The 13,829-nt window shown below is 46.8% G+C and overlaps 1 protein-coding gene across 1 annotated transcript in view; it reads right to left on the bottom strand.

The window, feature by feature from the left end:
* The window catches only part of PKD1L3 (polycystin 1 like 3, transient receptor potential channel interacting), a 67,511-nt gene that overhangs the window by 17,644 nt on the left and 36,038 nt on the right, over positions 1-13,829 (bottom strand). Inside the window, exons 19-25 of the mRNA XM_045987735.1 lie at positions 13,348-13,547; positions 12,550-12,730; positions 11,783-11,975; positions 11,450-11,684; positions 6,637-6,736; positions 3,364-3,501; positions 2,245-2,430 (exon numbers count right to left, since the gene is read on the bottom strand). Of these exons, the coding sequence (XP_045843691.1) occupies positions 2,245-2,430; positions 3,364-3,501; positions 6,637-6,736; positions 11,450-11,684; positions 11,783-11,975; positions 12,550-12,730; positions 13,348-13,547 (1,233 nt within the window). The remainder of the gene's footprint in view (positions 1-2,244; positions 2,431-3,363; positions 3,502-6,636; positions 6,737-11,449; positions 11,685-11,782; positions 11,976-12,549; positions 12,731-13,347; positions 13,548-13,829) is intronic.

Raw genomic sequence — 13,829 nt, forward strand, 5'->3', positions numbered from 1 at the left:
ATGAGAGCGTAAACAATAAAAATTAGGTAGGATGAGGGAAAGAGAGTGGTGGGGAGGGAACAGTGCTATTCATTGGTAAGGAAGGATTAGAGACAGTTCTCTGAGGAGTGGCTTGTGAGAGAGACCACAATGCAGAGATCTCTCCCAGAGTCAGCACGATCCCAGGCCCCTGAAGTGAGAATGTGCTCATGTGGGAAGGCAGCGAAGCCTGCATGGCTGACAGGGAGTGGAGGAGGGCCCCAGGGTAGGAGTGGAGGGCCCGGATGTAGCCAGGGGCAGCTCTGGGAAGTCCCCTGTAAGCTCTGGAGAGGGTCTGTGATTTGAAGTATGATAGAAACTACAGGAGGTTCTGAACAGGGGAAGAATACAGATTTATGTTCAGAACCATAGTACGGGGAGGATGGAATGAAGGAGGGTAAGGGCAGAGGGAAGGCTGGCCCAAATGAGAGGTGGAAAACGGCACCTTCCTCTAGTTATGACTTGCATTTTCTCACGAGGGCACGTCCAAAGTCTCTCATCTATTCCAGAGCCCTGGGTATTGTTTGAAAACACCAGTTTGCACTGGGCTGCTGGAGATGTGGGCAGACTCAGACATTGCTCACGCGAGCGTCAGTTGGTACAATAAGGAGAAGACTGGCAGTGTCTTTTAAGATTAAGAATGCATATATGGGGCGCCTGGGTGGCTCCGTGGGTTAAAGTCTCTGCCTTCGGCTCAGGTCATGATCCCAGGGTCCTGGGATTGAGCCCCACATCGGGCTCCTTGCTCAGCAGGGAGCCTGCTTCTCTAACTCTCTCTGCCTGCCTCTCTGCCTACCTGTGATCTCTATCAGTCAAATAAATAAATAAAATATTTTTTAAAAAAAGAATGTAGGGCGCCTGGGTGGCTCAGTGGGTTAAGCCGCTGCCTTCGGCTCAGGTCATGATCTCAGGGTCCTGGGATCGAGTCCCGCATCGGGCTCTCTGCTTGTCAGAGAGCCTGCTTCCCTCTCTCTCTCTCTGCCTGCCTCTCTGTCTACTTGTGTTCTCTCTCTGTCAAATAAATAAATAAAATCTTTAAAAAAAAAAAAGAATGTATACACACGGTAGCACAGTCAAGGTATTTGTCGTGCAGATATACTTGCATGCTTTAAAATAAATAAATAAATAAATCTTTAAAAAAAAAAAATAGGGGCGCCTGGGTGGTTCAGTAGGTGAAGTGTTGCCTTCAGCTCAGGTCATGATCCCAGGGTCCTGGGATCGAGCCCCACTTCGGGTTCACTGCTCAGCAGGGGGTCTGCTTCCCCCTCTTCTTCTGCCTCTCCCCTCTACTTGTGCTCTCGCTTTCTCTCAAATGAATAAAATTTAAAACTGTTTTAGAAAAAACTTGTCCAGTGTATACTATGGGTCAGACATTGTTCTAAGACCTACTGAGTTTTTAATCCATCTTCCAGGGCAAGTCCTAAGATTATCCTCATGAAATAGATGGGGAAACTGAGGCACAACATGTTGTCATTTACCCAAGAACACACTGCTAAAGGTAGAGCGCCAGGATCTGAACGTGGCCAGAGTCTGCTTCCGAGTGTGTCCTCTCAGACACTACACCACAGAGCCCCAGACTGAAGGGGGACCATGTTGTCGTGCTGGCATCAGCCGAGGCCACCCAGGGCTCGAGTCACTTTCATGTGGTATTTTATTCAGCACAAAGTCGCAGACCGCCCATACAATGTGTGCTGAACCTACAGCTGTCACCATCCGAACGTGAACTAGAAAGAATCAACACCCAGGGCACCTGAGGGACTCAGCCCGACTCTTGATTTCGGCTCACGTTGTGATCTCGGGGTCATCAGATCGAGACTCTCCGCTGAGCCCTGTGATGGGCTTAGTGTGGAGTCTGTGGGAGATGTACTATCTCCTTCTCCCTCTGCCCCTCCCCCCACCGGTACATACACTCTATAAATAACTAAATACCTTTAAAAAAAAGGAATCAACATGCAATGCATAGGAGTTGCAATCTGTGTAAAAACCCTCCGAAATGAACCCCAAACACCTTTACTGAGATGAGCATGTCTTTAAGTTTCTTTCCCCAGGAACCTAAGAGATGTTCTAAATCCCACAAGGAAGCCACCAATCCTGAGATAAATGAATTCAACAACTTCCCGAATACAGCTCACCCAAGATCTGAAGTAACAAGGACGTGTTGGTAACTGGTGGAAAATATCGACCAAGAAGTGTCCAAGGAGCTGAGGCCCAGGACTGGGTCCGTACCTCTGTAGTCCCCGTACAGGTTAGGAAGGAGGGTGCGATTGGCCCACAGGTAGAAATGCTTCAGAAGTCTGATCTCTGAGAAACGATGGGAAAAGCTCCTCTGGATCGCTTGATGGAGGTAAAACCGATTCGAGTTCTGTGCTGAGTAGACTGTAGTCATCAACGAGGTAAGGAAGAGGATTTGTACTAGGATACAAGAGGGGGAAAAAAAAACAGTCGAGCAGTTAGCTTAGAAATTTTTTACACCTTCTCCATGGTTCCTAAGACTTGGCAATTCCATATGGTTCAACCTAACAGCTGTAAACAGACAAGCCAACGTATTTGCCACATGGGGGGACCTACAAACACTGATATATGCCTTCCCAGAATTATTCTGCCACTAATCAGAAATTTTACTTTAAATAAGGTAAACAATATACCACATGAAAATTGCTGTATTTTAATTCTTATAATTAAATGCACCCCGGCCCCAATCTCTCTCTCTCTCTCTCTCTGTTCAGACTGTGTTCACCAGAAAGGGAAGGCCAATAAACACAGAACTGGCCTTCTTTGGTCCAGGAAATCCAATAACCTCAACACTGGATGTGCTGAGCCAGTTCCCCGGCACTGGGGGGATTGCCATTTTTGAAGGCATATCTGTTTTCCCTCCAGCCTGGGAAGTGCAGAGAGCAGGCTGTGTTATTACATTCCGTGTGCTGAGGAAGGGACTGATCCAAGCACACATCAACCTCCCATGACTCCTGAGTTCAAGTGTCTTCCCATTTACCACACCACCTTGGGCTCCATGTTTTTTCCAAGGTAAACATTAAAAAAATTTTTTTTAAGACTTTATTCATTTATTTGAGAGAGAGAGACACAGCCAGAGCAGGAACACAAGCAGGGGGAGTGCGAGAGGGAGAAGCAGGCTCCCCGCTGAGCAGGGAGCCTGATGTGGGGCACGATCCCAGGACCCTGGGATCATGATCTGAGCGGAAGACAGATGCTTAATGACTGAGCCACGCAGGCACCTTCAGCATTTTGAGATAGATTTTAGCTGTCCTATATTTTCGTTTTCTTCCCACTCCCCCTTTGCTGGGAAATGTGCTGCATGATCGACCCATTACTGTTTGCCCTCCATACCCAAAATATCTCCTGCCAGCTTGAAAAGCTTCTTCTCTTTCAAGGTTCTTTCTGGGCGTTGAACTGGACTGTTGAAAGCTGGAGCTACATAGATGGGGTTGTTTTTATCTCTTGAACCAGGTAACGGTGGACATTTTGCTGTCAAAAATGTAAATGTAGGTCAAAAATAGTTATATTTCATTAAGCAGTTATTCACCAACAGTTGCTGAAACTCCACTGTGCAAATAGCCTATTAAATGCTGGGAAAAAAAAAAAAAAACAAAAACAAAAACAAAGAATAAACCCACCTTTGTGGCAATTCTCCAACTATCATGAAGGACTTAAAAATTCCAACCCCTACCCCCCAAAAAATTCCAACCCACTGGAGACTGATACTATTCTTTTTTTTTTTTTTTTTAAAGAGTGAGGGTCACTAATCCTCATTGCTTTGGCTGTTCAAAGGTACTTTACTCTTTTTTAAGATTTTTTATTATTTATTTATTTGACAGACAGAGATCACAAGTAGGCAGAGAGGCAGGCAGAGAGAGAGGAAGAGAAGCAGGCCGCCTGCTGAGCTGAGAGCCCAGTGCGGGGCTCGATCCCAGGACCCTGAGATCATGACCTGAGCCGAAGGCAGAGGCTTTAACCCACTGAGCCACACAGGCGCCCCGATACTATTTTTTTTTAAAAGTTTATGTGTTTTTATTTATTTTTTTAAAAAGTTTATTTATTTGTCAGAGCAAGAGAGAGAGAGTGCACACCAGAGAGTGAGCACAGGCAGACAGAATGGTCAGGCAGAGGCAGAGGGAGAAGCAGTCTCCCTGCCAAGCAAGGAGCCCAATGTGGGACTTGATTCCAGGATGCTGGGATCATGACCTGAGCCAAAGGCAGTCACCCAACCGAGCCACCCAGGTGTCCCTGATACTATTTTTTTAAGATTTACTTACTTATTTGAGAAAGGGAGAGAGAACATGTGAGCACGTGTTGGGGAGAGTTGGGGGGAGGGAAGAGAGAGAGAGAGAGAATCTTAACCAGGCTCTGCCTGGATCCCAAAATCCTGAGGTCACACATGACCTGAGCCAAAACCAAGAGTGGGACACTCAAATGACTGCACCACCCAGGCACCCCAGGGACTGAGGCGGTTATAAAATACAACAGAAACTGATTTGCTAGAAAAACGAAGTACAATAGGAGCATGGAAATCCAAACTCATTTTGAAAATTAGATACAGTATGTCTAAAATTGGTCCAACTGCCATAAGACTTTCTCAACGTTTGCTCTCAATTTCTGCATTTATCTTGGACTAGACACGAACAGTTCAAGGAGTGACCCAGACGTTGGGAGTACTGTTCTATGGTGTTTCTCACATTTCAATGTGCAAAGGGATCACCTGGGAATTTTGTCCAAATGCAGATTCCGGGGTGAGGTCTACAACTGTGCATTTCTGAAAATCCCAGGAGATGTCAATGCTGCTCACCCGCAGACCACACTGGGAGACGTAGCCAGAGACACACAAACCAAGACAAAGACAGAAGGAATGACAGGACATAAAACTCACCAGCACGTATGTGCCTAGTGCTTGGGGATCACTGAAAAGAAAATAAATCTCCTGAGGAAGTCAGAGAAGGTGTCATAGACTGAAACTTGACATTTGTTTTGAAGGATGAGTCAGGTAAAATTCTTCAGATGGACAAAGACAAAAAAAAAAAAAACAAACTCTTGCTAAAATAAATAAATAAATAAATAAATAAATAAAGCCTTTTAGAAAGAGGGAAGAGCAATCCAGCAATTCAAGACCATGGATGAATGAAAGGACAGCTAGGAAAACAGTTTGAAATTAGATTAATTTTTAAAGATCTTGAAGGAATGCGGTGCCTACCCCATAGTAGTGTGTCTCCAACTCAGCTTAAGAAATAAGTGATTGCCCTGGGCGCCCCACTGGCTCAGTCAATAGAGCACGTGACTTGATCTTGGGGTCATGAGTTTGAACCCAGTGTGGGGTGTAAAGATTATTTAGGGGCGCCTGGGTGGCTGAGTCGGTTAAGCATCCGACTCTTGATTTTTCAGGTTGTATTCTCAGGGTTGTGAGATGGAGCCCTGAATCCGGCTCACCGGCGGGCGTGGAGCCTGCCTAAGATTCTCTCTCTCCCTCTCCTCACTGCTCATGCTCTGTCTCTCCCTAAAATAAAGTGATCGCTACTTATAGGGCCTGCTAGTGTTCATCTGTGATGGTATCTCTTTCAGAGAGCTAATCTAATCCTGAATTTGAGTTTATCATTCCCATGCACTTTTTTTTTAAGATTTTGTCAGAGAGAGGGATCGAGCGCACGCGCGCGCACAAGCAGGTAGAGTGGCAGGCAGAGGCGGAGAGAGAAGCAAGCTCCCTGCTGAGCAAGGAGCCCGAAGTGGGACTTGATCCCAGGACCTGGGATCAGGACCTGACCCGAAGGCAGCAGCTTAACTGACTGAGCCACCCAGATGTCCCCCCTATGCACTTCTTCATTAAAAAAAATACACACACACACACACACACACTTCTGTGTATATTTATATATACATGTGCTACTTCCCAGAATTAGAGTATTAATTTTCTTGATTACCGCTGTGTGGGTGAGGTTCTAGCCTAGGCGCAGCTCTAGCCTGTTATTTAGAGAGCAGTTTCCTGCAGGCTTGGCGAATGAATGTGAGGAGTAAGAACTTAGGATCACGTTTTTTTTTTTTAGAGGGTGGGGGCTGTTCTTAATTGTAATGAGAAAATAGAAGGGCGACTGGGTGGTGCAGGGGATTAAGCATCTGACTCATGGTTTAGGCCCCGTTGTGACCTCAGGGTCATGAGATCGAGCCCCATGTCAGGCTCTGCAGAGTCTGCACTGAATTCGCTCTCGATCACCATCTGCCCCTCCTGCTCTCTCTCTCAAATAAATTAATAAATCTTTCTTTAAAAAATGAGAAAATATAGTAAAGAAGTGGGTTGGCAGGGCAGGCCACCCTGACCGGGACAGGTTTGATTTGAGACAGGTGCATGCATCCAGATACGGACAGTGAGTGGTCAGAAATGGCCTTGGGGGCTCAGGAGGGAAAGGCTCCGGAGGAGATGGAGGACACGACCAGAGGTGAAGCACCGAGAGGGCAGCAGAGGGTCGTGGGAAGAACGTGCAGGAGTGTTAGTGATGCAAGGTTTGCCTGGGGCAGCGGAGAAGGGGCAGCCCGGGTAACCAGAGACAAGATCCCTGCCTGGATAAGTGTGGGGCGGTGACAAAATCCGATGTTAATAGTTAGAACTAGTTGAATTACCCAAGAGTGCCAAGATCCTCCTTGTTTGTTGTTCGTTCTCTTTGGAAAGCCACGGCATCCGGTTCAGCATCAGGGAGAGGAACAATGCGAGGAAGATCGCCTACAGGAAGATCCCAGGACAAAGTCAGGAGCAGATATCAGAGGACCCAAGGTCATCCCATTACAGAAAGCTAAAGGTATGATTAATGTACTTCCACTATTTGACCCTTTACTATTATGGAAAACTGAGAATTAGGGAGTTTCATGATTATTTTTGCATCATTATAGGGACCTGGTTAATATAATGTTAAGATTTATATTTTTGCCTGTGGTCCTCAAGCTGTCTGGGTTGGAAAGCTTCAGCTACTGGATTATTTGTGATGATCTGTGCAAGTTACTTAAGAGCACCGTCTTTGGAAGACCTCCGATGAGCTGGCCTGGAGATGCTACACTTCTAAAAGTTTCAAGGATTAGGTGTCCATTTTGCTAAAGAAATCGCAGAATCTTGGAACTGAGTAAGACCTTAAGTATCGGTTCCATGTGCAGCAAGTTCCCCCAGTCCTTTAATTTCCATCGAGGGGAAGAAAGTGCTCCAGTCCTCAGGAGAAGAAAGGACAAGGGTGCTATTTCCAGCCCGCTGCTGTACACCCTCTTTCAGAGGTGGCCATTCTGGGTGTGTCTACTTTGGGGACCTAAGGTTGCCCTCTGGTGGACGGTCCTTGGATTCGACGTGGGGGAAAAAGCAAGCCCACTTGGCCCTGGGTCCAACCAAATTCAACACCATAGCGAGACCAATAGCTAACCTGATACGGTGGCTTCCATCTCTTTCCTTCCTCTTTTTATATTTCCCCCCAGCACTCCACTGCAACTTCTTAAAAATTGAAGTAACATATATTTATTATAAAAATTTGGGGAAAAAGAACTAAAGATTTTAAGAAAACATTAACATTTGGAATATATCCTTGAATCAATTGTCTTAGTATTTTGCAGACTAGCTTTCCACATCACTACATTTTCCTTAACATTTTAAAACGTGATTTTACTTATTTATTTGACAGAGAGAGAAAGCGAGAGAGGGAACACAACCAGGGCGAGTGGGAAAGAGAGAAGTAGGCTTCCTGCTGAGCAGGGAGCCTGATGTGGGGCTCGATCCCAGGTCCCTGGGATCATGACCTCAGCAAAGGCAGATGCTTAACTGACTGAGCCACACTAAGCATCCCTTAACATTTTTTCTTTTAAAGACTTTATTTGACAGGGATCACAAGCAGGCAGAGAGGCAGGCAGAGACAGAGAGAAGGAGAACCAGGCTCCCCGCTGAGCAGAGAGACCCACGCGGGGCTCGGTCCCAGGACCCCGGGATCATGACCTGAGCCGAAGGCAGAGGCCTAACCCACTGAGCCACCCAGGAGCCCCAAGCCATCCCTTAACATTTTTAATGGTTGCCTGGCATCCCATAAAAGGATATGGCTGTCTCATAAATTAAGCAGTGTCCTATTTTCGGGCATTTACGTTGTTGCCAATTTTTTTTAATAAAGTACTCTGAATTTTCACAGGTAGGTCCTTAGAAGTGAAGCTTGCTTACTAAAGGGATGCAGGACGTGAAGGCTTGTACCCTGTATCACCAGATTTTCTTCAACCCAGACCGAGTGCCCATGATCCCTGGCATTACCATGTATTAAGTTTTTGCCACTTTTATTTTTATTTACGTATTAAAGTTGTATTTAAGGACTCTCTACATCCCACGTGGGGGTCAAACTCATGACCTCAAGATCAAGAGGCACAGGTTCCAGTGACTGAGCCAGGTGGGGGTCCCTGCTGCATTTACATCTTTGTTGGCCAACTGCCTCTTTCAATTAGTGTTTTTTTGGGTTTTTTTTTGTTTTTTTGTTTTTTTTGGTAAAATGTCAGAGGGGTTTATGGCTGAGAGGTAAGGAGATAACACAGCTATACACTTTGCTGCCTGCGCCTCATCTGGGTAACAGGTGGCCGATCAGCCACACACTTTGAAGGAAGTGACAACTGGTCACTGTCATGACACACAGGTGTAGCTGAAGTGGTGACGCGTGGATGGCAGAGCTCGCGGCATGCGGTTAGAACTTCATGCAATCATGCACAGGTGAGACTGCGGTAAATAGTATTTGACCTGTGCTGCTGGGACACCGGTGTTATTTAGTGAGACCACGTAACCAGAATTCGTGCACACCGCAACAGCGCAAGGGAGGAGCGCCCGTATGCAAACAGGGGTCACCTAAAAACCAGGACTTTCTCCTACCGTTATCACACTTAAGGAAAGTCTCAATACTTTCCTTGTGTAATATCCTATCCATACTAAAAATGTATTCTTTAAGGATCTAGAACACTCTTCCATCATCAATTTTTTATTATTATTTTTTTAAAGATTCCATTCATTTACCTGAGAGAAAGAGATCACAAGTAGGCAGAGAGGCAGGCGGGGTGGGGGAAGGGGAGAAGCAGGTTCCCCGCCGAGCAGAGAGCCCAATGTGGGGCTCAATCTCAGGATACTGGGATCATGACCTTAGCCAAAGGCAGAGGCTTAATCTACTGAGCCACCCAGGCACCCCCCATCATTAATTTTTTTCATGATACTGACTTTAGGGAAGCGGTTGTTCAGAATGATCCTACTCCAGGTGGGATCCATGGACCAGCCGCATCGGCAGCCCCTGGTGAACTGTCAGGAACACAGAGTCGTAAGGCCCACTGCAGAACTATCCTCCATTTCAGCATGTCTTTTATTTATTTATTTTTTTTAAAGATTTTATTTATTTATTTGACAGAGAGCGATCACAAGTAGGCAGAGAGGCAGGCAGAGAGAGGAGGAAGCAGGCCTCCTGCTGAGCAGAGAGCCCGATGCGGGGCTCGATCCCAGGACCTTGAGATCATGACCTGAGCCGAAGGCAGCGGCTTAAGCCACTGAGCCACCCAGGCGCCCCTCAGCATGTCTTTTAAAACTGACTGTGCCTGAAACCAGCTGAGGCCTCTCAACATAAATTCAGTATTTCTTTGCCACAGTGGATGGTTTAAGTATCACCACTCCGATGACCTGCATGCCCAGTACCCTGGATCTCCCGAGTCTCTTCTCTTTCAGTATTTTGATATATGTATTTCATATTTTGCATTATTTTGGTTCATTTGATTTTCCTGGTCATTAATATGAGTTTCATTAGTTGAAGGAGATGTCACTCAACTACTGAATTTGAGTATTTGGTAAGTGACCTTTTTCATTTCCCGAAACCCTGTGTGTTTCATTCAACTGAATCTCCTGATGGAGATCTTGTTATTTTTGGTCTCCCCCAGGAGTTTTTTGTTTGTTTTTTTAAGATTTGAAAAAAAACCTCAGAACTGTGAGATCGGGTCACGTGCTCCACTAAAGGCAGCCAGGTGCCCATCCTCCAGGAGCTTTCCATTAAGATCTACCCACTCCTTGCTGTCCCCGGAATGGGCGGGTCTCAAATGGAACTGTACGGCACAATCACCGGGGAAATTTGAAACCCGTTGGGCCTTGGCACCCATCTCCAGAGATTACTATTTAATTGGTCCGGAGTGAGGCCTGAGTCTGGAGTTTCACGAGCTCCCCAGGTTTGCCTGTGGGGCGCGGGCCCACCCCCGAGGGTTCTTAAAGCAGAAACAATCCCGTCACCCAGCATGCTGAAAACTCTACTGAACAAAATTTGTTGTTTTTTGTTTTGTTTTGTTTTTTCAGCAAATGCCCTGTGAGAAATACCGAGAATGAATAGTGGTGTGAAAAGAACGGGTGCCTGCAGACTTAGTAAACAAAGTACTCTGACACAGACCAACTATTGGCAACACATGGACCTTATCTGAATCTTGATTTGAACAAAGTAACCATAAAATAGACATTTACAAAACAACTAGGAGAAATAGAGCATTGGCTCTAAAATACAGTGATGGGGCACCTGGGTGGCTCAGTGGGTTAAAGCCTCTGCCTTCGGCTCGGGTCATGATCCCAGGGTTCTGGGATCGAGCCCCGCATCGGGCTCTCTGCTCAAGAGGGAGCCTGCTTCCCCTCCTTCTCTCTCTGCCTGCCTCTCTGCCTACTTGTGATCTCTGTCTCTCAAATAAATAAATAAAATCTTAAAAAAAAAAAGTGATTATCTTTTTGAAACATACACACTAACATATCTAGGGAGAAAATGATAGGAAGTGAGGCTTTTTATTTAAACAGATGGAACAGGACTGGCTTGTTTTGGTAATGAAGTAATTGCTGAAGCTAACACAAGGGTAAAATTCATTAGACCATTCTCCACACATTTTGGTGGATTTGGCATTTTTCTTAAAAGTTTTTAAAAACTGGGGCACCTGGGTGTGTCGGTCAGTTGAGCATCTGCTTTGGGCTAGGGTCATGATCCCAGGGTCCTGGGATCGAGCCCCACATCGGGCTCCTTGCTCAACGAGTAGTCGGCTTCTCTCTCTCCCTCTGCAGCTCACCGTGCTCGTGTTCTCATGTTCTCTCTCTCATAAATAAATATTTTTTAAAAGTTTTAAAAAATTAAGATTCCTGGTGTTTTTTTTTTCTAAGTAGTTTACTGTTGATTGACTTTTTTCACTTGTCCTCTCGTGGCAACCCTTTTCTGCTCTGCTTCTACTAGTCCATCAGTTCTCATCAGTTTTTTCTGTGACTTCACACGTGCCTGAGATTTCATTCTGCCTATGTCTGCTGTTTTCTTTCTTTTTGGCCAAATTGTCAGAGCCATTTGGCACTCTGAATTGACACCCAGGAGTGTCATCTTCCCAAGTGAGCAGCCTGCAGCGCCAGTGGGCCCCCCCCACCCCGGGACGCCCCGTTTTCACGTACCTTGACTGGCTGGCTGATGACGAGGTTGTGAAGCATGGATAACATCACTGACATGACCCAGCTGGTGGCCTGCTCTCTGGTCAGTTCCAAGCTATAAAGCGCAGTAAAAAAGGCTGCGGCCAGGCTAGTGACGCCCAGGAAGAGCCAGCAGAGGTAAGTCAACCCTCCGCGCAGGCTGTGAGCCACGGGCTTCCTCCCTTCTTCTGGGCTCAGCATGGGGAAACTGGTGGCCTCCCTTAAGAACAGAGGTGGAAGGAATCAGCGGGAAGGCAACAGCTGAGAGAGACTCAGGGAGATTACGGGTGATGCGGGAAGCCTGGTGCGGGGCCTTACCTGGAGGGCCCCTGCTCTGTGGGAAGAATATGTGTTTCCAAGAGCTCCTGGAGTCTTTGCAGTCGGTCGGTGGCATCGAGGACGTCACGAGTCCGGTCGGCCTGGGTGGGACCCAGGGCACGTAAGTGCGACCGCAGCCGCTGCAGAACTCCAAGCAGGTAACGGGACAGATGATGGTGGCTTTCAGGAACCACTGCAAATACAGGCAGGGCTCACACTCAAGGGACAGGCACTACTGGCAGAGGGGAGAAAGTCCCTCACGGAGGAGGGCGTTCCATTTCCCAGACCGGGGAGACTGGACCCAGCAATTAACGACTGTCTTCTCTGAGCATGTCGGTGACTTGCTAACAATTTCTAAAATTCTACACTTGGATCCAGAATAAAAAAGAAACACAACTTTTGAACTTTTGAACTTTTGAAAATTTAAACCGAATTGGGCTTTCTTCACCAGAATGGCGGTAAGTCCCCAAGATTCCATAAATCCCCTAATCTGCCTGTTCCATAGAAGAAAAAGAAGGACAAGTCTCAAGAGCCCCCAGCAAAGAAGATGGAGCGTGAGGGGGTCTGAACCAGAGGACATTTCTGTGGGTTTTTCCTTCATCCTTTACTTTGTATCACCAGATACACTGTCTCGAAAGCGATCAGCTCTACTGGAAGCTTAAGGAAACGGAAGCAGAAGGTTCTACGGTGCCTGTTGGTTATGCCGAGAGTGAGGAGGGAGTGAGAGGCAGATAACACGTCAGTTACCAACACCTGTGGAGCTTTACCATTTGCCGGATGGGGTCCTGCCTGCTGAGGAGAGCCGTGACCCTCCAAGTGAGAAGAGACGAGGCTGGCTAAAAGCTGCGCCATCTTGTTAATGCTGTGAGACGCCCATAAAGATTGTTCCCACTCTGACAGTAGGTAGGTGTTTTTCCTGAGCAGGAATCCCACCGTCTCCTTCAATTCCTGAATGTGGAGCCAAGATGAGCACAGTCACTCTGACGTTCTCCCAGGACTGGTAGCAGTTATACATGGCAGGGTCGTCTCTTTACTCTGAGAGTGAATGCTCAGTGGGAAGAACCTCTATTTTTCATTTTCTTTCTCCTTTCTCAGAAAGAAGTCACCTCCCAGTAGCTTCAAAACTAGTTTTATGAGGGATTACAGGAAGAAAGAGAGGACAGCTGGATCAAATATCACCAACGAAAACTGCAGAGTACCTTCTGCACTCATGTCCAGTCCTCAGAATGTATCAAGAGGAGAGACGAGGGGCGTGAGCATCATGGCCCAGGGGACAGGACTTAAGGAAAAGCTGTCAAGGTTAATAGGACCCACCAGCCTTTGAAAAGATTCCACCGACCTTTCTTGCTACTCGCAGAAGCAGAGCCTGCCATCTACTTATAAAATTGGGCACCAGAACAACCTGAGGGTTTTGAAGGGTCAGGGGTGGGAGGTTGGGGGAACAGGTGGTGGGTAATGGGGAGGGCACGTTTTGCATGGAGCACTGGGTGTTGTGCAAAAAGAATGAATACTGTTACGCTGAAAAAATAAATAAAATGGGAAAAAAAATTGGGCACCAGGCTTACCTCAGCCACCTCTGTGAGAGACAGAGGCTCAAAAGGAGCCTCTGTGAGGCAGGAGGCTTGGCTGTGAGGAAAGTGAGGCAGGGGTTCGTGTGGCTGGATCAGCGGGAAGAGGCGCCCAATTACAAGATTGATGGGGAAGAGGAGGACAGCAGTTTGGACGCTGGTGAGCAGCTGGGACCAGGTCACAGGAAACGGACCCACTGGAAGAAGAACACGACAGCAGCCTTCATCCTCAAGAGCTGAAGTCATCTCAGTCATTGCCCTCCCAGCTTTAGGTATCTGTTTGGCAAGTCAGCCATGATTATCCAAAGACAGGACATCCTCATGGACATTATCTAGGGACAGGACATCTAAGGATAAGACTGACATGTCGTTCCAAGGCTGCTTCACACATTAATGAGGGGGAACAGGGTGGAAGTCTGTTAGAGCATTCAAAGCAAAGCAAAAACAAAGGCTCCTCAGGACCCTGTTTCTGACCTTGA

Source organism: Meles meles, chromosome 19 (genome assembly GCF_922984935.1).
Source record: "Meles meles chromosome 19, mMelMel3.1 paternal haplotype, whole genome shotgun sequence".
Classification (NCBI taxonomy): Eukaryota; Metazoa; Chordata; class Mammalia; order Carnivora; family Mustelidae; genus Meles; species Meles meles.